The 23923-nt window shown below is 50.0% G+C and overlaps 1 protein-coding gene across 2 annotated transcripts; it reads right to left on the minus strand.

Annotated features, from left to right (window-relative positions):
• Window positions 1-538: 538 nt before the first annotated feature.
• COL6A2 (collagen type VI alpha 2 chain) lies at window positions 539-20169 on the minus strand. 2 transcript variants are annotated; one of them, XM_061459612.1, is made up of 27 exons: window positions 20038-20169; window positions 18629-19227; window positions 18084-18104; window positions 17466-17531; window positions 16918-16971; window positions 16762-16806; window positions 16579-16605; window positions 16307-16333; window positions 16169-16213; window positions 14639-14692; window positions 14318-14380; window positions 14136-14198; window positions 13560-13649; window positions 12915-12977; window positions 12687-12749; window positions 12512-12574; window positions 11994-12056; window positions 11500-11550; window positions 11142-11177; window positions 10749-10811; window positions 10528-10590; window positions 10237-10272; window positions 9950-9995; window positions 9434-9586; window positions 8750-9202; window positions 8409-8447; window positions 539-1368 (listed from the first exon to the last, which is right to left on the minus strand). In XM_061459612.1, the coding sequence occupies exons 1-27, from the start codon at window positions 20141-20143 to the stop codon at window positions 761-763; spliced, it is 3060 nt and encodes a 1019-aa protein (XP_061315596.1). In that variant the 5' UTR covers window positions 20144-20169; the 3' UTR covers window positions 539-760. The 2 variants fall into 2 exon arrangements, with proteins under 2 accessions (XP_061315596.1, XP_061315605.1); XM_061459621.1 differs by lacking the exon at window positions 539-1368 and adding an exon at window positions 4424-5584.
• Window positions 20170-23923: the final 3754 nt, after the last annotated feature.

Here is a 23923-nt window from a genome sequence, read left to right on the forward strand (position 1 = left end):
CATGGTGCTCCTCTCAGCCAGGAGTTTGGGCGCAGTAATATATGAACAGGTGCTGGTGAAGGCTGAAATGAAAGTAGGGAGCAAGTGGGATATGGGCCCTCTGTGACTTTTAGTGTAGGCAGAACCCCGAAAAGAGCATCTGCAGACAACTGTAGAAGGTAGCAAAGCCTCTCACCATCCTGTTACTCCTGGGAAAGGGGAGCATACCATCAAGTGCCACGCAAAAGGAAAGCAAGTCGCTGAGCATTTGAATGTGTCATAAACTCAGTCCTCTCAGGGCAGAAGTACCAAGAGAAGTAAAAAGATGGGATAATGTGGAAAAAGGTTTGCTAAAGAACAGGTGATGTTGTAGCCACAAAACTCCTCATAGGACACTGAGGGATACTGAGGGGTTTTGAGAACTAGAGAGATCCGTTTGTCCTGCCACACTGGAAGGGTTTCTCGCTTCTCTGATAAGACCTCCTAGGGTGACAGGATGTATACAAGTCATGGCTTGGTGTGTGTAAAGCTTTACAGAAGTATGTCATATGGCTCTGTGTCCTGCTTTGATCTTGGCTTTAATTAGCACCATAAATGTAAGATACACAACTTTTCATCATGAAAATCACAAAAGAGCTCTGGATTTTGGCGAGAAAGGAGGACCCAGAGGCAGCTGTTCTGGGCCAACTCATTGTTGCTAGCAACCATACAGGGGGAAGAAAATAAAACAGGAAATATCAGGGGGTGTATAGTGCTGAGAGGAAGATGTGCATCCCTTCATTCAACATATCCACCTAATGAACCTGTCGAAGAAGCTGGGCTGAGAGAGGCTGTCATAGTCCTTCTCCCGGAAGATGGCTGCCCGGTCCCCAAGGCCAAGCTTCAGCAGGACATCCATGTCTACATCGCTCCCAAGAGCCACTACGGTGGGCATGACATCTTGCTTCTTCATGGAGTTGATGGCCTCCTCGAGGTTCTTGCTTCCCGTGATGCCATCAGTGATGAAGACGAAGGAGAGCTCAGCATTGCGCCGCGCGAGTCGCTGCCCATCTCCTGGGCTGAGCACGATGTTGTTGATAGCGTGTATGATGGCTGACCCGATGTTGGAGGACGAGTCCAGGTACTTGATCTGTGCCAGGGCGTTGGAGATTTCCGTCAGGTTGTAGGTCAATGGGAAGACCACATTCTGGTCCCTCTCACTGCCGTACTGCAGCAGTGCAACCCGGGCATTCATGTTGTCGCTGTTGCTATTGGCCAATGTGAGCTGTCGGGCCACCTCCTCCACAAAACGATGGGCCCTGTGGAAATTCTGCTCCCCAATCCTCTCAGAGCCGTCCAGCAAGAAGACAACGTCAACGGGGCGCTGTGTGCACTGGGCCACTGCAAGCTCTGCAGGAGAAAGAAGACAAGAGTTGGGACATAAAGCCTACAGGCTAAGGTTGGGGCTTGCCTTGGGCAGTTTGGGCTTGGAGATGCCTTCAGGCACCTTTGGCCAGCCCTGCTTTGCTGCCGAAGGCTGTCTTTGCAGCTGGTAATGCAGGTTTTCTTCTGATGCCCTCAGCTTCTGGGCATTAGGTCTTAACGAATGTTAATTCTGTGGCCACTGGCAGACCTCCATGATATTAGACAGGTCTGTACGTTTTAGTCCCTGAATTATATCCACCTTCATACTGCGGTTCCCATCTGAGAGGAACATCCAGAGATTAATGGCAGGCATCGTCTGCAAACCTCTCGGTTACTTCTCGAGTGGTTTACCTTCAGATTTCCTCTTCACACGCAGATTTGTATGTTGAAAGCTGTTTCCATACCTTTCAGCCAGATTAGTTTAACCGGGAATCGCTAATTCCAGAAGAGCTCATAAAGGTTGGGTTATAGGGCTGAAAACAAGACTATCTTTGTCAGTGTGCCCGTTCATATCAAAGCAGCCTTTCCAATATATAACAGATGAATAGTTGAGTGAACTACAGGGGACCGTTACTGTTCTGTCAGTCAGAACAGAACCTGTCCACAAAGCTGGCGTGTAGGCATACGAATAGATACAGTGCATGAACCCAGGAAAAGAAGAAAAGGGCTATCTTTGGGGTCAGCTATTAGGGACCGTTATTTCATCCCTTTGCAGTAGTTACGCGTATTGCATTTAGTGTTCCTCTGCATGCCTGCTTCTCCAAGAAACACTTCCACTTCCTTCTTTCGAGTTTCCTCCTCTGCTGAAAGCATCACTTAGGAGCACAAGCGCAACAGCAGCATTGATTTGTGATGTACCTACTGTGGCTGGCCAACCCCTCAGTTGGCAGCAGGGCAATCACTGCCAAGCAGTTCTATGGCTCCAAGACTGAATCTCAAAGTCCTGGAGTCAATATCATCATGTTTTGCATGACTGGCAAAGAACAGGAGACTCTGGAACAGCCCCAGCTTGAGCACCCATTTCTAGCAACAAAGAGTAACTTTTGGGATGGGAGTATCTCATTGGGTTGAGTATCTGCTAGTTGAGCAAATCCAGCTTGAAAAGTGCTTCCTCTGTGCTCAACACTGCTATGCTTGGATTCAGCATGTGGGGTGCTGAACCACTGTCATTCCTTCTATGAGCTGAGCAACAAATGGTTTCGTACATGAGTACTATGTGTGCGGTCAGTGTTATCAAAGGCACATTTTAAGCAAAATAGATACATTTGCTCTTGAAACTACAGAGACAGTGCTCTTGAAACTACAGAGACAGTGTCCAACGTGAATCCAACAGCACAAGCCAGTGTAGCAGAAGCTCTGATAGTGCACATCATTGAGCTCAGAGATTATTTGCACCACTTCCATCCATGATAAAAGTCAAACCTGATGCAGGAACTTGCTGGTACATGTGGTTTAACCTACCTGGCTGGACATAGTAAAAGTCCGTGGTTGTTTCTGTATCATGCTCCCTGACCCTGTAGACTTGCATTTCTCCGTAGCCCACACCGTATTACGTATCTACAATGACATGCCTTGAATGGCGCTTACTGTACGTTGTCTTACTGTGAACAGTAGGCTTATGCCATGCCAGCTCTGGCTGCAGTAAAAAAAACCAGTCTCCAAGCAATGCTTTTCCTCCCAGCCCTTTTTGAATATCCAAATTCACCTGCAACACTCCACTCCTTCAAAGCAATAAAGGTGCATACTCACCTCTGCCCAGCCTTCCTTAAGAAATGGTGTCTAAAGGTACATTGGTGCCGCAGTTCCCTGTATGCAGGTGCTGCTGCCATAAAGATACTTGGCCTTGGAAGTGCCTGACCTCCTGGTCCTCACCTGATCTGTGCAGCCGTGGAAGGCGAAAGGCAGGCAAGAAGGCGTGGCCCTTCCAACTGCACAGTCTGATACCTGCATTGGGGTCTACAAAAGCCAGTGGAAGCAAGCAGGTGGGAGTGAGGGCTGCATATAATGTTGGAGAAGCGTTACACCAGTCTGTACCCCCAGTGCTTGTCTACATGTAGTTATGTTTCTGGAGAAGAGAAGCCTCCTACATGACATGAAGCAAGCCTTATAAGCTCCTAGTTAAGCTGACTGCAGCTGAGAGCAGCATCACTCCATGGAGTGATGGGACACCTTCCACTAGAGTATGGTGCTCCAAGCCCCTGTGTCCAACCTGGCCTTGAACACTGCCAGGGATGGGGCAGCCAAAGCTTCTCTGGGCACCCTGTGCCAGCGCCTCAGCACCCTCACAGGGAAGAGCTTTTGCCTAAGAGCTCATCTCAGTCTCCCCTCTTTCATTAAATCTGACAAAGCACAGTAGGGAGCTTGGCTTTACATGGACTATCTGGAATACATGGCTTACAATCAGACTCAGACATGGGCTGATCCTTTTGCCTTCACCTAAACCGCCAAGCACTCAATGTAAAACTCTCCAAACTCTTTTCCCTCTGTTACATGCCAACAGCAGAGCTCTCTGGACTCCCTGTCCCTACAGACTAGAAGCAAAAAGCATTGAAACCTTAGGAGAAGGATTATGTTGTGCAGCATATTTGATGTGCACATGTGCTGACACAAACACTTCCCCTGCATCCCACACAGCTTTAAGCCTTGACTGGCAAGCCCCAGATGTTGAAGCGGAGGTGGAAGAAAACTGCAGTAAGTTCAAAGTGGGCAAGTTCCTCCTTCCATGGGCTCCACTTTGCACATGAGGAAACATCACAGCCCAAGCATGTTTCTGAAGACCATACATCTCCCTTCTGCACATTAAATATGACATTTGTTCAGTATACTTTATTGTAATAATATCATGCCACTTAGAGAGGCTGCAAAATCCACTTGCTGGCAGTAAACACTTCTACTTTTGTGCCTGCACACAAGATGCTGCTCTCTTATGGATTAAGAGGGCAGTAGTTACGCTGGAGGCAGGAATGGTTGATACCTGCCTGACCTCCTGTGAGTACTAGGAGCATCTGAGCTTATGGAAATACCACCCCTCATCTAAATGCACACACCCACAGCACAACTGGTGTCTCTGAACCGAACTAGCACTTGGTATGGATTGAATCAAGTTGAAATACTTGCTTTTAAATAGCTCACGTAACACATCATAGAGGTTTGACTGCACGCAATCTCTGTCTCTTGGCTACCAACAGGTACACGTTGCTAACTAAGACAGAAGAAACACAAATGTAGAAGCAGAGAAAAAGGCAGAGGGAGCTCACACAGCTTCTGAGAGAAGCACTCCCCAGGTTTCGGTGCTCTCAATGGAAAGCCAGGCTTGCCCCCTCTCCCATACCTCTTGCTGCTTCCCTTCAACATTCCCCACTGCCCCTTGGATGGTCGTACAGAGACACTCACTGTGGCAAGAGGAGATGCACCTTGCTTTGTCAGTCTTGCCACACAAGACCTGAAGAAAGCCCTCATGGTAACCCAGTGAGAGGATGCAGAAGAGCTTCAGAAGCAGTTAGCAAATGCATATGTATGAAGGCATGGAGAAAGTGCATCGCTGGTCCCTCTGTGTACGAAGGGCTCGCTCTGGCCCTCAGCCATGCGTGTGTTGGGAGCCTCATTGGTAGACCCTGGTGCTTGCCTATGGCTGAGGGCTGGGACACGCAGCTCCTCTGCAAAAAAGAAGTGGGCAAAGCAAAAGCATCTCTTGCCATCACTGAAGAAAGCTGCCATGCTCATCATTCAGCCAAGCCAGAGAAGACTGCCCCTCATGTCCCATCCCTCACTGAGCGCAACCAAGAGCTGAAAGCATGTACCAGTCTATCTGCCCCCTCTGCCCAACAGGCACATGGGGAAAGACCATTGCCACCTCCTCTCAACCTCTGCCTCTGCTCTCTTCACATTGATCCCTAACAGAGATGTCAGCAAAGCCCTAGCACGGTTTCTGGGTCCCCCACAATCTCGCTGTGCACCATTTTGAAGGTGTCAATGAACAAGTCCATCCACTCTTGCCGCTCATTTCCAGTGGCAAACTTGGCTTTTTCGGCGGTAAAGGCCAAAGTGGCCACCAGCTGGGTGTACATGCTGGGGTCCTGGGTTTCCCGCGTGGAGTTTAGAAACTGGGCGATGGAATGTATGGTGCTGGGGAAATCTATGTTGACTCCCTCTTCCATGGGGCGGAAAATAAGTGGATTTACGTTCCCAGGGTTCCTGTCATCTGCAAGTGAGCGTCAAAAGAATATTTTCAGGGCTTGCTAGTAACGGCTCTGAAAGCTGCCTGGCTTTCCTAGGTGCACTGCACCAGGACAACAGGGATAATGAGGACAGAGAAGTAAAGACCAAAGCCACATTTTACATCCTTCTGACACATTTTATGTCTAAGGAACCGTGGGATTTGGACTGAAATCACTCACACATCAACTGAGAGACCTCAGAAAATGACATGGAAACTGAACTGCCCAGCTCCTTCCTGTTCATCTGGCATAGAGGCACAATGGAGGAAGAGCAGCGCTATGGGGTCCAGCTTCTTTCTGCATATGCATATTTCTTTATGCATATTTCTTTTCATACATATTCTGCCATCATGTAGCTGTGAACTCTCCTCTGAGTAAACTATACACATGATGCTATACAGCCAGAAACACAACTAAGGGACAGCATAATGTGAACTCCTCGCCTGGCACTCAGCTCGCTGCTGTGTGCAATGCTCCTTTGTGGTGTCTGGGCTAATCAGTACTCCAAAGCCTCCATCTCCACCTGGCTGTGCTGAACTTCAATGTGAATAAAACCCCTCAAGGCTCAAAGCAAAGCCTTTTGCGTGGGTTAGAAAGAGCCTCACAGAGCATCATGCGGTTTCTATCAAAGCAAGTGGTCAGTTCAGATTTGCTGAGCATTCAACCCATTCTACATGCCCATTAGCACCACAGCAACTGACGGGCGGTGACATGGGGACAAGGGTCTGCCCTGAAAACAGGATTTCCTTAGGCAAAGCACTAAGGCAGATGTGAACCCAAAGTGACAACGTGCCTCTGCAAGTAGGAAGCCAAGGTGTATGTAATACCTGTCCCTTTCTGTGCTCTTCTGGCAATACCCAGGCTGGGGTACATGGCACGAGCAATAGATTTGCTTCCTGAAGTGCCAGGACTACAGCTCTGGGGGTAAGAACAGAGCTGGATGTAGCTGCCTTCCTGACCTGAACCTGTCTGGCCTGTCTCTCACTGGACACACGCATTGGATATGCATGAAGCTCACTCACACCGCGTGTGAATGCACCGTCTCCATCCAGAGGGTTTACACACAAGTTGGCACCAGCTCTTGAGATGCTCTTGGAGAACCAGAGGAAGCTGAGCACTGAGAAAAGAAGCCCCAGGCTCCATCACATACCTTAAGTCACATCCCATCCAATATGTTTCCCTTGCCATTAAACAAATGTGGTCATTGCAGATCCTTCTAAATGGTGCCAGCAATGCATCACAGACCATCCAGTGCAGTGGATGGAAGGTGGTTTGCTCAGAGGCCCCTGAATCCCTGGGCATCACTGAACACTTGATCTACCAGGCCTAGCAGGGATCCTTGCACACCAAGACAACTTTTGCCCACGGTGGGATAGGTGCAATGGCACTTTGACAAGAGGCCCACACCTACCCAGCCACATCACCTATACCTATGTCCTCTGGGGCACAGGTATAGGGCCTGCCTACAGCATGGCTTGAGGGATTCCCAAGAGGGAACACCCTCAGATGCCTCCTCAAGCCATTTCTGTTCTAGTCCCCAGGACAGGTACCAGTGAACTGTTCTCACCTTGCATCAGGAACAGAGACACCCAAGTGCACTACATGGAAAGAACCACCAACTCCGCCTTGCTTTGGAGGCCTTCGATGGCCCAACCACTAGTGCTTGGGTCAGCCTCTCTCCTGCAGTGTTCTTCTGAAAAGGGGAGGCTGCAGGGACCAAAACCTTTGAAGACACCAGTGTGGCTTGGGGAAGTCACCTCCTTGTGCACGGATCTGCAGGACAAAGCTCCTCAGAGGATATGGCAGAGGAGCCTGTGTGCGTAGCTCAGCATCACTGTTGGATGCTGTGTTCTCTGCATGGCCAATATGCAGAGATTTTAGACAGGAGTAATTGTGGCTTTTCTGTCTTTGGATTTCTGAGCATCCTGTGTGCAGTTTTCCTTTGCTTTGCATGGAAATGAAGGGACTTCTTCTTTGCCATTTGAAGTTCTGGATAATACTGAGTCAAAGCTGGGGACTTGCGCAGGAACATTCATGGCAAGAGGAGAGATAAGAACTGGAAGAAGTGGCAAAACTTTGTCCCTGTAAGCTTTGTGCATACCAGCAAATAGCGCATCTATTGCCTTTAAGCGGGCGCAGAATGCAGACAGGATCTACAGCAATTCAAGTTGCAGATCTGCCCCTTAACATGAAAAATGTGATCAAGTGAAACTACCTGCAGAGAGCAGCAGCTGTCTCCTTTGTACCATAGGATCCTCAGAGCCTTTTCCCTTTAATCCAACACCCTCAGTTAATTGTTAATTAAATACAGCCAGCGTTAGAGAAGCCAAAGCCTTGGGTCCACTATGGTGTCATTTTCCGTATGGTCCCTACCCCCTTCTCTGCCCTTGTCACTCCTGAGGAGCTTCCTGCCCGGTGCTGCGGGTTGGGTTCTGCATCCCAAAGGTCAGCATGGGTGGGAGAGTTTAACAAGGGGGTTTTGACTTGATGCATGATAGATACATGGAACGAGTGAGCAATGGATTGCTGAGTTTGGAGGCCAAAACCTAGTCAAAACCTCTAAGGAACTGGGTCAGGGCTAAGCCATGCTGGTGCACTAACACAGTGCACTTGTACCTACCTGTGCAGAGAACTCGGAGAGGCAGGAAAAGAGCAGGAGATGAAACCCTGGAGTCTCTTCTCATGTAACTTAACAATAATTCCCTTAACTCCTGCCCCCCAAAGCAAATGAATGGGGTTGCACATCCCATTCCTGCTCCTGGCCCTACCACTTTGTGCAGATAGCATGAAGGTATTTGTTATGTTTACCTGTCTGACAGGGCAGCTCAGGGCAGACGACCTGTGGATCTGGAAGGGAAAGAAACAAGGAAAAGTGAGTGATGTGCTGCCATCCCCCCTTCACCCAGCCGAGGTGGCAGGGCAAGGTCTCTTAGTGGGGAAAGGACTCCAATGGACTACCCCTGCTATCTGAGAAAGGACTGCTCATCCAGGGCTACATAAAGGCATAACCCAGCTTATGAGCTACTGGCCAACCTGCTGGGACACGGTGTCTCTGCAACTGCTGCAATGCACCATATATACCCCGAACCCCAAACCCTGGGGCTGAAAACCTCAGTTCCACTCAGAACTGTGCAAGGAGAGGTACAGACCTGGGCAGAGGACATCTTCCATCTTGTCAATGAATTCCTCTGCCACCAGGTCTGAGAAGAGCCTCATCTTCTGGACGCGCTGGGGTTCATTGCAGGCGATGGAAACCAGAGTCTCACTCTGTTCTGGCTGGTCAAACATGTCTCCAATGCCAATGGTGTTGACAACCACATCTCTACCGCAAAGAGCCCCGAGGTTCTTGTCATCGTCCCGAGGGTCATAGCGCCCATCCGTGATTACCACAGCAAACACTTGGGCTTTCTCTCGCCTGCTTTCCTTGATGAGCTTGTTATAGGCAAACTGAAGGGCAGAAGGTGTCCAGGTGCCTCCAGCAATCCACTCCAGGCGCTTCACTGCTTCCTTGAAGCTCGACAGTGAATCAATGCGCTCATCATCAAGCTTGATGGCTTCAAAGGTCCCCTCATGACTGTACTGCACCACCCCAACACGGGCACCTGCCAATGAAGCATCAGGTCACTTGGCTTTGCATCCTCAGTGAAAAGAGGAGGTCAGCAAACTTTCACACCAGCAAAGAGCTCCCCGATTGGCCTAAAGAGCTGGGAAGGGAATAGGAAAGAGCTGCGGAAGTGCTGGATTGATGAATCGCAGCCCAGGGCAGCTACAAACGTGGAAGCTGGAGGAATCCAAACCCCATTTCTCTTCCCTGTGCCCCACACAGTCCAGACCTGTCTGTGACTTGGGGTCCTTGGCAATAGAGCCCAGGCGGCTGACCACATTGACCACAAAGTTCTTCTCCAGGGTGAAGTTGGTGTAGCCAATACTCTCTGAGCTGTCTATGACGAACATGATGTCCAGGGCACCGCAGCGCTTCTCACAGTCTGGGGAGAGAGACAGAAGGAGAAAGACACAAAGGTCAGTGATGGTGGGAACAAGAGACCATCTATGGGAAGATGAGACAGCATCGCACCAAGCATCCACAGGGCTTCTGGACTGGATAGGGAGGGCTTCGCATGCATCTTTCTGTTGATGTATTTGATACCCTCAATATACTAAATCTGTTCGCTATACTCTGTCCTATCATCTGGACCATGCAACTCTGTATTACAGCTCATTGCTCCTAAAATAATCAGGAAGTGAGCAGGGAATGACTTTCCATGAAGGAGGCAGCCCCTGATGACCCCCTTTCCCCATCCCTCCATTGCTCATTCCCCTTCCCTGGGGAAAGGCAATGGTCTGCTCACCACAGCATCCGCATGTCTCCCGCACGTAGGTCATCACGTCGCAGTCCTGCCAGCAAAGGGGTGCAGGGTGAATGCCTCCCTCCCTTTACACAGCATCCGTCCCCTCTAAGGCAAAGGTTCCCCTTTCCCTTCCCACCCCTTTTTCCTTGGCTCCCATGGGAAGCCACAGGCCACCTTTGCCAAGCAGCATCAGGACGGGATGCTCTTTCATTCTCAGGCTGTGCATGGCAAAGCCATGGCTGCCCCAGGAGGAAGAGCACTGGGGGATGCAGAGAAGTGCTACTTACAGTCAGGCCAGGATCTCCTGGTGGGCCTGGGGTCCCCTGTAAGAAGAGCATAGGGATTTCAGGCACAGTTTTCCCATTAGCTCCCCGTGTGGGAACTACACATAAGAACCATTGAAAACATGGCTTTTTGCAGAGGGAAAGGTAGGAAAGCCTTGTCTGGCAGCTCCTCCATCAAGCCCTACTGCAGGGAGACCCACTGGGGTCCTCTGAGCTTTAGAGCTTCAAGGAGAAGTGGGGAGGAAGAGGAGGGAGCTGCAGCATCTGCTCACACACAGTGTCATGGTACGGTACCTCAGGGCCAGCTTCACCAGGGGGACCACGGGGTCCGGGCTCACCTCCTGGACCAGGATCACCCTGGGCAAGAAGTAAAGAAGGGTCAGATATTACCCCAGCAAGGCTGGTGATGCAGGGACAGTCCTGCTAAACATGGTCCCACAGCAGAGCAGCACTCTCTCCAGCACATCTATCAGAGGTGTGGAAGGGGGACACTGACCCATGGGAGGTCTGCTTACCGGTTCCCCCTTGTCTCCTTTGGTCCCTTGCACTCCTTTTGGTCCAAGCTCTCCTCTTGCTCCCTGCTCGAAGGAAAGAGAAACAGATCCAGCACAGAGCACATCTGGATGTGCTTAGGCAGAGGTGTTACTGCTAGAAGCCTATCAAGGATACTTGCCTGGCCCAGGAGAGCACCCTCTAAACCAGCACAGAGCAAACAGTGTTTACTTAAGCTTTAACTAAGAACAATGAGGTTTTGCACAGCGTGCTTGGGAGATTCACTCCAGCTCTGCAGCTGCAGCGAATGGCTCTTGGCAGATCAGGCTTCTTGGCCATCATCTGGAGAGCTGGGCAACGGCTTCTGCGCATTACAGTCACTACTGAATGCAGGTGATGGAGACAAACACACTCACCTTGGGTCCTGGCTGCCCCTTCTCACCCTTGTCACCCTGTGGAGGGAGAGAGGTGGATGTCAGCACCCAAGCAGCACTGGTCCTGCAGTGTACATCTGCAGTGTGATGGTTGGAGTGGTGGGCACAGCCACCTCCCCATCACCACTGTTGAGGCTGGGGTCCACAACACCGCTGCTGTGAAACTGAAAGGACTGTGGCCAGGTTCAGCCCTGGTGTTAACCCCCTTTGGAGGCCCCATGGTTTTGGGGGCCCTGGTCACTTTTATTCCTCCTTCCCTCTCCTCCCAGCCTCCAACAGCAGCCACCACTGATACCGGCTTCTTTGTGGCACGTACATCTGATGGATGAGGGATATATACCTGTGGTCCTCTGGGTCCAGGGTAGCTAAAGCCAGGTCTGCCTCTGTCACCCTTTGGGAGGAAAACATAAGACCTGTCAGAAGCTAAACCTGGCCATGACAGTGACAGTCATAGAATCATTATCTGTCTATCTATCTATCTATCTATCTATCTATCTATCTATCTATCTATCTATCATCTATCTATCTATCTATCTACATATCTATCTATTGACATATCTATTGACATATCCATCTATCCATCTATCTATCTACATATCTATCTGTTGACATATCTATTGACATATCCATCTATCCATCTATCTATCTACATATCTATCTGCTGACATATCTATCTGTTGACATATCTATCGACATATCTATCAACATACCTATCCATCCCTCCCTCCCTCCCTCCCTCCCTCCCTCCCTCCCTCCCTCCCTCCCTCTCTATCTTTTCCACAAAAGCACACAGCAATACCCTTTCAAACACAGAGCTGCATTCAAAGGCCTTACCTTCGGTCCTGGTGGTCCGGCATCACCTCTTGGGCCCAAATCACCAGGATCCCCTCTTGATCCCTGCAGGACAGTGGAGGGAGTGGGTGAGGATGTTCCCTGCAGCTCCCTGCCTGCACATGGGACTGTGCTGGAGAAACCAGCACTTGAGAGGATGCTGCAGGACAATCTTCCCTCTCAGTGGGGTCACTGTGATAGGGTCTGATTCAGCACTTGGGTCCCTGTGTCCCATGGAGACACACATATGTCACGGCACTACTGGATTAACCACAGACCCAGGATGAAGACCACGCCTGGGGAGACCTTTCCCTTCCTTCCATATTGTCATGGGAACATGTGGGACCAGGAGCAATGGAAGAACAGAGATTCCTGGGTCTTGCCATTTCTCCTTGCCCCATGGGCTAGCTGGGGCCTTTGGAATAGATTTTATACTCCTTGGGAGGGACAGTGCAGCCAACTTATGCCATTGGGACAAGCTCTCATTTGAGAGGGAGGACACAGTCATACAGGTGACTTACTATCCTGCCTGGCTCTCCCACAGGACCTGAAGGGCCTCGGGGTCCTGGCATTCCTTGGTCTCCCTGGAAAGCAACACACAAGAACATGGAGAGGAAGGCACAGGAAGGTGTGCATGAGGAGGAAAGGGTGAGCTGCCTTGGATGGCAACAGCTCTCTCCTTCTCTTTATGCTTACCCTTGCTCCTTTGCTTCCAACCTCACCAGGCAGGCCACGAGAACCCTCTGGACCAGGATCTCCCTGTGAGGAGGGTAAAGATATTCCCAGTCAGGGATGTCTCTAATGAATGGAAGAGGAGGCTGTATGTGATGCCACTAGGACACATGCACAGTAGAACATCACTCACACCACTCCTGTGCCTCTTGGGCAAACTTGCAATGGTCTTGGGGCAGTTCCTTTACTCACCCTTTCTCCTTTGGCCCCAGGAGTGCCTTTGCTGCCTTTTGTCCCTGGATCTCCACGTCGACCCTTGGCAAACACAAGAGAGCCACATAAATGGGATTTGAAGATGGATGCTGTCCAAGCAGTGATATGTGGCTACTCTGCCTTCTGCTTCCTGGCTCAAGAGTGGTCTCCTTACCCCCTTAGTGCCTGTCAGGAGGGAGCAGGGATGCCTGTGCTGGCTCTGCCTGGGGGATCTTGCCTTTGGCTTTTGGGAAGCCACAGCCAGTTTTCTGTCAGGAGGTGGTCACAGCACTGGCCGTAAACACTCATGGTTTATTCCCTAAGGGTTCCCCATGGTGGCCACCAGATCTCCACTGCAGGAAGCCAGCAGTGTGCGGAACTTGCTAGAGTACAGCCCAAGGGTCCCTGGGACATCCCAGGGAATACAAGATGCTTTTCTGGGGTGGAATGGTTAACATCACGCTTATGGATTATGGAAGTACTGCTCTGGGAAGATGGAGGAGACGCCCTCCATCAGGAGGTCAGCACCTGCACAGTTTTTGGAGCAGGCAGGCTAAAGAAGGGAAGTTTCTCAGCACTCATCCATGAAACTGCATCCACCGTGCACAGCGTTCCCACCGTGCACAGACCTGTTCAGACACTTACAGGCTCTCCTTTGGGTCCAGGAGGTCCTGGTTCACCCCTTCCTCCCTTTCTCCCAGCAGGCCCTTGAGCTCCAGGGTTGCCTTGAAGTCCCTTGGAGAAGAAAAAGAAACACAATTTGTTGGAAAGAGAGGTCCGGGTGCACACATCCCCCTCTTGTCCCGTACCATGCACATACACCCTTGAGCAGAGGCACGTATGAGCACACAACTCATGCTTCCACACAGCCACCAGCCTACACACCAATGCTATGTGCATAGACTCCAGCCTCAGAGAACTGTGATGCTGTGTCACCCTTCTTCTAGCAACTAGTGCAAAGGCTGGTCAGCTTATATGGTCAACTTTTATGTTTCTTACAGCATCTATCCAGCCCTGCTTAAAGCTGGAGGGTTATTTCAGCATCCTCCACTATGTCTGAAGTAACTGGCCAGGAGAAGATGGGAAGAGGAGGAAGGATACAGTGCAAGCAATCCCCTTTGTGCTGGAGTTGCTCCATGACCAACACTTGGTACCACTCCATGCCACAAGGAGCAGACCCTACTAAGACACTGGATCCACTGGAATGCTGCATTGACCTACCGGGCTTCCTTTTTCTCCTGGAGGTCCCGGCGGTCCACTGCGACCAGGCCGGCCAGGATCTCCCTGAAAGAGCCATAGAGCAATGGTCACTACCAGCATCATCAGGATGTTGCTGTGCTCCAGCGATGTACAGCATGAGGAGCATAAGGACACTGTTATAATGTCTGAGCCTTCACTTGTACCTTTATGCCTTCATCTCCTCTTTCTCCTTGGTTTCCTGCATCTCCTGGGTAGCCATCAGGGCCCTAGGGAGGGAAAGCACAAAGAACCACACGTTTTGCAGTGGCAACAACATGCACTTTCCCTGGAGAATGAATCAAATGGCTTAGAAAGTTGCTTTAGAGACTACAATAGTTCTTGCTTGTTGGTTGGAAAGGGCCTTGAGATCATTTGGTTCTAACCCCCTGCATCATGCAATTTGTAGGAAAATGGGCCAGTAACTTCGTTAGCCATCTTTGTACTATGTGCAGCTGATGTGCTGAATGAGAGTAAAGCATTCCTACCTTGTCACCAGGGTCTCCCTTGCAGCCTGGTGGTCCAATTCTGCCCAGCCTGCCCTGGAGAGATAGAATTCCAAAGAGAAAGACAGAGAAGCTGTAGGTGTCCGAAAGGAAAATACAGCTTTCCTTCACTAATCTTTAGCATCTTTTGCTGACCATGCCTGTCATCAGCTAAAGAACGAATAGCAAGTGTATTCCTTAAACAGGAATGTGGTGTGCAGAGACAAATGGAAGAGGAGAAAATAGCCTAAGAGCCCCAGCTTGGTGGAAATTCAGGCATGCTCATCCTGCACACGTGCCCTGGGTGATGGTCACATCCCTTGAGGCTGGATTTGGAGGTCATTCATGTTGTGGTGGTCCTCTGTCCTGCATCTTGAGTTGGAACAGGTCTGTCTGTAGCCCATGAGAGCAGTGATGCCTTGTTCTGCATCCCAAAATGGATTTGCTGGCAATGCTTACACAGCTTGTCCTGGTTAGAGAGTGGTGGGGACTGAAGGAGTGTTTTAGAGCTTCAGCAGGCATTTGAAGAGTGGGAAGAACTGGTATTACCTTGCAGCTGGGTGTATGAGACAGTGCAGAGCAAACCCAATGTGTGCTAGGCAGTGGACAAAGTCATCTGAAATCAGCTCATATTAGGCTATTCTGCTGTGCTACATCTGCATGGCATGCAGACCTAAGGGAGGTCATGGCCCTCTATGCTCAATATAGAGGTTTGGGTTTGAAGGGACCTTAAAACTCATCCAGTTCCAATCCCTGCCACAGGCAGGGACACCTTCCACTAGAGCAGGTTGCTCCAAGCCCCTGTGTCCAACCTGGCCTTGAACACTGCCAGGGATGGGGCAGCCACAGCTTCTCTGGGCACCCTGTGCCAGCACCTCAGCACCCTCACATGGAAGAGCTTCTGCCTAAGAGCTCATCTCAGTCTCCCCTGTTCTGGCAGGTTAAAGCCATTCCCTTTCTCCTGTCCCTACAGGCCCTTGTCCAAAGCCCCTCTCCATGTTTCCTGTAGCCCCTTTAGGCACTGGAGCTGCTCTGAGGTCTCCCCTTAAGGAGCCTTCTCTTCTCCAGGCTGAACCAGCCCAGCTCTAAGCTCAGCTCTTTGAACCTGGCCTTTAGCGCTTTAATATCAAGAATAAGCAGCAGCTGAAAGCTGAGATTTCAGATTTCTGACGAACTGCCTCGAAACCCGCATTTCTGCAGAACTTCCTGTTTCCTTTAGGGGTCACTAGCACTCAAGATGAGATATCTCCAACCCTGCATCGCCTCCTGTATCAGCAGCACAGCCTGGGTTGCATATCCATTTCCTTGCTTGCTGATGAAGGGATAGCGCTCCCTATGTCATCTGAGTAACTTCATCTCCAACTTTCTCAGGTATTCCTACATTCCACGCGGAACAACGTGTAAATAAGTTCACAGAAACCTCAGTCAGAGCAAAAAGCATGTGGGATAATGGGAGAGGAGAAATGCAACCAGTGGAGACAAGGGTGGGTAAAGAAATAGAACAGCAGCAGCTACATTACTAAGTCGTGTTACCTTTTGTCCATCGGTGCCATTCCTGCCGGCCAAACCAGCGGCGCCCTGGGATCAAGAGGGAAAATAGAAGGATCAGTGATGAGTTAACGCACACGCAAGGGTTGGAAGCTGGGGCAAAGTGTAAAGGTGCTTTCTTACCCGCCGTCCATCGGATCCAATCTCACCCTGGGGGAAGAAGAGGACAAGAGTCAGGCACTGAGTACGTCCACCACCCATTTACCTCCCTCAGACATCTTCACTTTAGGACACAATGCCTGAAGGAGGAGATGTCCCTGGAAATCCCTGCTGATGTCTGCATTTACATATGAATAAGGCTGTTATTCTCCCCATTACAGCTAAACTCTTCTTTGCAACAGAAAGGTGTCCACCCCACCCCACAAGTGCCCAGATGTGGTCTCTTTTTTTCTCACCTTCTCTCCTTTCAGCCCTGGGACACCCTAGAAAGAAAGGACAATGATGTGTTAGTGCCTGGGGATGAGCAGGAGCTGGGATCTCAGCTGGGAAACAGATGACAGGGAGAAGCAGAGCTCCCCACTGCTTTCGCATAACTCAGTGACTACAAAGAGCTCAGTCACTGGCTATGGGATTCTTACCTTGGGACCAGGGTATCCGATGGGACCTTCGATACCTGGGTCACCCTTGAGGGAAGAAGACACAAAGTGTTAACTCCAGTGTGGCAGAGGTGCAGCCCCAGCTAACACAGGAGCAACACTGCTGGCTACGATGGTGGGGGGCTTGTCACCACTTACCTGTCTTCCTTTCAGCCCAGGGGAGCCTGGTTCACCCATGTTTCCCTTTGCACCCTAAGGAAAGAAAAAAACCCCAATATTGAGTCTAAGCTTGGCGCGGACTGTGAGAAAATGGCAATTTCTGGGAGCATCAGAAGTGGTCTTGCAAGTCCTGGGGTAAAGGTTGGACTTGATGAGCTTAAAGGTCTTTTCCAACCATGTTGATGCTATGATTCTGTGCTGGTTCTGCATCACCAGATGCTCCTACAGAGCTTGGACAGCAGGACCTGCTTTATTCCAGGGAAAGGCTCTATGGGGAGAGGAGCACACCGGGCTAGGGGCAGGAGAGTGGGACACTGGCGCCAATGCATCATCTTCAGCACACCCATGAGCAGACACCGGTGCTGGATGTGTGCTCCATTCACTCCATCACAGCAGTCTCCCAAGGCCAAGGCAGACGTCGGGGAGCTGTTTTCCACCTTGGTGAAGGCTGCCTGCAGCTGAGGGGGGGTTTATGGCATCCCACACTGCCTGCATTATTCTCTTCCCACAGGCTGAGGGTGACTTACCTTCTGCCCTCGGTATCCCTTGGGACCAGGCGGACCTGCAATCTCCAGGCAGCTCATCTTGTAGCACTGAAATACAAGGGATGGAACAACAGGTATAAGCACCGTGGCTCTCCACGCATCTCTCTCTCCTTGTGGACATGGTGCTAAAAACTACCCCAACCCCAGCTATGGGCATAAAGTTGCCACAAGCACATTCATTATGGCTTGAGCCTGTGGCCAAACTGCAAGAACAAGACTGTTCAATGTCAGATAAGTTGGGGTGAGCTTGCTCTTCTGAGGCTATTGGGGTTTGTGCCCTTTAAAGCATCACTTTGCACATTGGGTATGCCAAACCATGTCCACATGGTACCAGCAGGACTCCAGCTTGTGCAGCACCTACAGAACTACCCAAAGTGATGCAATGAGTCTACTCTCAGGAGGCAGAAAGTGAAGAGTCCATTATGCATTTCAGACATAGGATAAAGGGACAGGTCCTCAGGCTGTTGCACTGATGTATGGGTAGGCAGAGACCCATCCTGCACAATCTGTCCTGCTACTTTTGGGATATGAGTTGGTCTTTAAGTGAGACAACTTAAACCTGTGTTACCTGGCAATGGCACAAAGTTGCTGCTCACTCACCTCTCCATAGGCTTCATGTTTCTGCAAAGAGAAAACAGGAAGGACAGAATCAGTGAAGGTCAACCCCAAAGGAGAACCAGCACCACAATCCTAGAGGTCCATGTGATACTAAGGGAGAGGAGGTGGTAAAGGTCCCATGGCTTTAAAGAAGTTCTCAGAGCAAACAGTGCGTCGCAGGTGGGACCTCAAAGGCTATGCTGATGATAAGTACACGTCTCAGTGCTGTTTCATGCACCCCTGGATGGGGAGCAGGCTGGGTACGGGTCTGGCCTTCAGCAAAAGCCAGGCTAGGGGGGCAGCCTGCACATAAATCATAGGCACAAACCAAGGAGTCCTGGTTTAGCACTTAAGCAGACAAATCCAAGAAGCTTGAGATTCCATTTGCCCCCTAAGTGCTGGAAGGCCATGAGAAAGGAAGAACAACAACGTGAAGGCTTCTCCCTGGCTCAACAGAGCCCTGCCAAATCTCACAGCGCGGCTGCTCAGAATGCATCCCCACCACCCATATGCTGCTTCTCTCCCCCCGTTCTCCTCCCATATCATACCATAGCTTGGATTATCCTGTCAATGGTGTTCACATCAATCTCCAAGGTGTCCTTTTGCGTGATGGCATAGTTATTGCGGTACAGCTCGTGGGGCAGGTTGGCGATCTCCCGCAGCCCCTGCTCATAGACATTCTCACTTGGGGCCACTGCAAAGAGCTTGATGCCCATGTCTCGTGCCCTCTCTGCCTGCAGCTTCATGCCCCCACAGGGGCTGCCTGTGACGTGGCCATCAGTAATGACTACTGCGAAGTTCACGCCTGAGGCCATCTGGGTCTGGATCTGCTCCGTCATGTTGGAGATGGCGCAGTCTGTGAAGGTGCCCCGGCCAAGGTAGTTAATGGCATTCAGCCTGGGGAGGTAAATGTCTTTGCTGCTCGTTAAAGGGCTGTATATCTCCACCACATCCGAGTAATGGAGCCCACCAAACTGCCAGGTGATGTAGACTTGGTTCTGGTAGAGCTCGTTCTCCAGTTTGTCAATGAACACAGGGATGAACCGCTTGATTTGGTCCACAAGGCTCTGGATAGGCACAGTCTGCAGAGCTACGCTCTCCGAGGTGTCAATGATGAAGTACACATTGATGGGGCAGTTCCTCTTTTCTGCATGGAGATGATGAGGCAGAACATGTCAGAGCACTCCATACACCTCCTTTATTGCCCCCCAGAAACCTGGACTGAGAAGCTTATCTATTCAGCACATAGAGGACAGCACATAGAGTTGTGAAGAGAGCAAACAACAGCAGGAGGCTTAAGCTCCAGCTTCCTGTGAGGGTGTTGAAGTTCTTGACAATTAGGAGCTAATTCCACCTGGGCTGGAGGAAATGAGGGAGCTGAGGATTTAGGCCCAGGGTTGAATGAAGAAGGGTAAACGTGTGACTTCTGTTCTTCTGCACTAAATGAATGCTCTGCCTAGCATGCTGCTGGTTGCTCTCTGGTTTATAATCATTGTCAAGAAGACCATACCCAAGCATGACACTGGAAGAAGTCCCACATAGCTTTAGCACCTCACCATCCTCAAAGGGGAGGGCTTCTCCTTTATATCCAACCTGAACTTCCCCTGTTTAAGCTTGAACTCATCACCCCTTGTCCTACCAAATCCAGAGTGTGTAACTCCATTACTTATGGATACAGAGCTTATTACTGCATCAGCTGGGAGAAGGCACCACTGGCAGACCCCAGCTCTTCAATCCCTACCTCTCTGCACTCCAACGCAAGCCCAGAAATGGGAGTTTGGGTGGACAGTGTTCCTTGGAGATGAATTACTATCACAGGGCCTGGGAGTGCAAAGGGCAGGAGAGGTTTAATGTACCACTATTCCTCATGAGCAGGCTCGCCAGCTAAGCATGACTATTGCTTTTAGTGAAATTACTGCCTACAAAGAAAAGAGGCACCCATTTATCGGGTTAATACCTGCACAGGAGGTAGGGCTGACATCTCCAGGATCCCCATCAAGCTGAGCATGGACAGAAACCAGAGCCACACAAAGGAGTGTGGTAAAAAAGGCTCGTCGGAACATCTCAGCAGTTCCTCTGGATATTGAGATGCCTGTGGGAAAACACAAGTTAGATGTTAAGCACCGTATACAGCCTCCTAGTGCTGCTGGGGAAACACGAAGCCAACCAAGGATCAGGTGATGGAGCTATAGACAGTGCATCTTGATTGTTTGATTTCATGGTTTCTCTTTATGGCCACCCCATGCCCACATTGACTCCATCACCCCCAATCCACATGGACATAAGCATCCATGCTCCAGTTTGCCTGCTTGGCCACACCACCAGCAAAGGTGTGCAGCAGCGGGTCCTTTCCATCTCACCATATGAGTACCAAAAGGACACAACATCTCTTCCTCAACAGCACTGCTTTTCAGCCCACACAACCCATGGAATGAAGGGATGAATAAACAAGCACTTGAAGAAGTGCACATCTTTAGCAATGAACCTATCACACTGGGCCTACAAGGTCCAATTGCATGCAGGAGCATATTTTGTGTAGGGTTATGATGACTTAAGCAGCAGCAGAGTTGGAGATCTTGTCTAATGAGCTCTTGGGAATGTATAAGGATATTCACAGCCAAAATACAGGCAGCACTTTTCAACAGCAACATTGTAGAATCATAGAATCAACCAAGACCTTTAAGCTCATCCAGTCCAACCATTCCCCAGCACTGCCAAGGCCACCACTGACCCATGGCACTGAGGCCTCGTCTCCACTGTGTGTGAACAGCAGGGACGGTGACTCCAGCCCTGCCCTGGACACCCTGTTCCAATGCCTGAGCACCCTGTGGGGAAGGAATTGTTTCTCAGCTCCATCTAAACCTGCCCTGGTGCAGCTTGAGGCTGTTACACAGAGGAAGAGGTGATGCTGGGCTTTATGTCTTGAGGATGATAGCTCTAACCAGCATGGCCCCTTGAGGGCACAGGCCATAGATAGGGCATGTGTGATCTCTACTATGAAAAGAAGGCCGGAACCCAGTTCAGAAAGAGATCTTCTTCCTTGAAAAGTTTTTTTTGGGCATCTCTTGGAAGACTCCAAGTCTTGAATGGACACCGAGAGAGTATTTGGTTGCATTGGTAGTGCAGGGGGAGAGCAAGTTATGCATCTGAGCTTTGCCCTAGTGATGTCCCTGCGTAGGTCAGTGTGGCTCAGTTTTCATTGCACTGCAGAGAACAGAAGGGCTATCGTAAGGATGAAATACTTTAATGCTGACGGGGTGTTTTAGTTAAGATTAAGACTTCCTTCTTCTGCCCTTGATACAGGCTTCCCTCATCTTGTCTGACCACAATGCAGAGCTGCAGAAGATCCTGATCCTTGGTAGGACACAACAGCTTTGTGCCTTTACTGAGGAAGCTGGAGGCACTAGCTTTTGGAGAGGCTGGGAGCACTGGAGGCTTTGGCCAAGTGTCTGACTCACTCACAGATCAGCACTTCCAAAGTTTAACCATATCCCTACCTCCAGCCATGTGTGCACGGGAGCTGCTCTTGGCAGAGCATAGATAACCAGGGCCAGCTATGACATAGGACTGCCTCTACAGCAGTCCTGGGGCCTTTGAAATTGGTCAACAAACCATAGAATCCCATATCATAGACTGGTTTGTGTTGGAAGGGACCTATTCTGTCATCCTCAGACTGCTATAAGCTGTTGAGATGCTGTTGTAAATCTCGTATCATCTGCTGTTTCCCTTCCAGCCCCACCTCCTGCTGTGAAACCTCAGGTTTTGCCAGCGGAAGAGTGTATTTCTGACACATGGTCACATATGCAAAAGCATATGGAGTTATCTACACAGAGGTCTTTCAGAAGGACCCAAGTTCTCTGCTTGTGGGTATCTCTTCCCACCCCAAGCAACTGAACCAAATGTTATATTAGGGCAAAGAAATGACTTGCATTTATTCTTTCCAATGTGTATGTTACAGTTATTTGTGCTCTCACATCTGATTATCACACACAAGTTCCTCCTGGTGCACTGTGTACTTCTTCAATCCCACAAGACCTCTTATAGCTGAGCAAATCGGTCCCACATTCCCACAAATTCAGGTGCTCTGCTCTCTAAGTAAACTCTGCCTGCAAGGAGCTTATTTCAAGCCACAAACATTACACTACCCTCAAGCAAAGAGAACTATTCTACCTATGGCATATACAGAATGAAGTTAGAAACTCCACTGCTGCTCTGACACGGACCCGGACCCAGGTTTGTTCATGGCCAGTGGGAAGTGCCTGCTAGCCACCTGCTTGTATGGCACTCCAATGCTTGCTAAGTAAAACCGGGGGGGGGGGGAATCACCCCAGAAACATCCTATTTGGTACAAAAGCTCTCATAAATGCACCTCCTTGTCCTCCTTTGCATGTGGGAACAATGTCAGTGTCGGTCACAAACGTGACCACAAAGAGCCCTGTACTTTAGTTCCTGGGCACATCACCCAAAGGGGAAGGTTTCCCAACATCAGCAGGGATCCCAGCCCTTCTCCAGCTCTCCTATTGCAGCCCCACTGGGAATTCAGCCAGGGAAAGCCCAGGAATGCTGGATGGAGAAGACAGACTCCAGATACCAAACTAATAGAGGAGCCTGTGCTGATGAAACCCAGCAAAACTCAGAGGCATGAATCCCAGGTTCGTTTAATCCATATCTTCTGGAATCCTGGAAATCAAGGAGGAATCATGCAGCACATCGGTCGCTCTGCTGCAAATCAGCATAGCTAAACTCTGCTTAGCTGTCCCACGGATTTGGCTCAATAGTTCCCCCCCTCCAATAGATTCTCTAGGCCTTTGGCCCTTGTAGATGAGAGTCCGCGGCTCACACTACCCACAGTGGACAAAAAGCTCATGGAAAAACACCCAAACTAGCCAAAAGCAATAGGGAAACATACTCTGCTATAGTAGGTACTGACTAAACATGATGTGCCTGAACGGAGCAGCTTGCTGGTGAGCCCATAAGCAGCAGCACTAGCTCTGCAGCCTGCAGCTGGGGTTTTAGAGGGTAGCTCTTCTATTCCTCATTGGAAATCCATCAGAAAACAGCCACATGCCACCCGTTGCAAGGGGAGGAAAATTCTGCCTACCTGGAAAACGAAGTCATCAAAATTCCCTCCAAAAGAGCCTCCCAAAAGCCAGGAAGAAGACTTGGTCGAGTTGCTCGTATCAGGAAGGCTCCTGCATCCCAAGCTCTGCGTGCTCGGGGGGTCTGGGGAGGAGCAGCAAAGGCGTCTCCAGCCCAGTCCCTTCTATCCCTGGAACTGCCCCTTCTCTCTTCCTCCTCCTTCGCAATCCTCCCGTGTAGTAGCTGCAGACATCCACAGAGCGTCACTGTGGGTCCACCAGCACCTCGGGATGGTCTCCTCCTACCGCTCCCCTCCCAAGGCTGTCATCTTTGGGCCTGTAGGCATCTTTCTTCTAAACAAGCTGGAAGAAGTCTCGTTTTTCCATGATGAGAGGCCCCATTTTCGTGATTGGCATCGCTGCCCCACATATTTATACCATCAAATAGTGTTCCTCTTACTTTCCGCCTCCTTTTCCCGTCCTAGTAACGTATCCTGAATGGAACAAATAAAACAAGAACAGCTCAAAAAAGAGCAATTTACATCTTTAGCTTTTGCAGATATCCAAGTCTTGCTCAGAGTCATCCAAGTCTGAGTAGTATCTGTTACTATTGATAGGTTTGGGTGTTTTGTTGCTGGGTTGGGGCTTGATGGGGGACTGGTTTTCCTTTTTTGTTTGATTTTCATATTCACAGGCAATTTTTAGCTCTGATGAATCAAAAATAGTGGGAAACGTCCCAATAAAATATAGGGAACAGCAATGACT

The sequence above is a fragment of the Pezoporus flaviventris genome, unplaced genomic scaffold, assembly GCF_033815535.1.
Source record: "Pezoporus flaviventris isolate CSIRO_AGI_PZ_B2104156 unplaced genomic scaffold, CSIRO_AGI_Pfla_v1 ptg000001l, whole genome shotgun sequence".
NCBI classification, from domain to species: domain Eukaryota; kingdom Metazoa; phylum Chordata; class Aves; order Psittaciformes; family Psittacidae; genus Pezoporus; species Pezoporus flaviventris.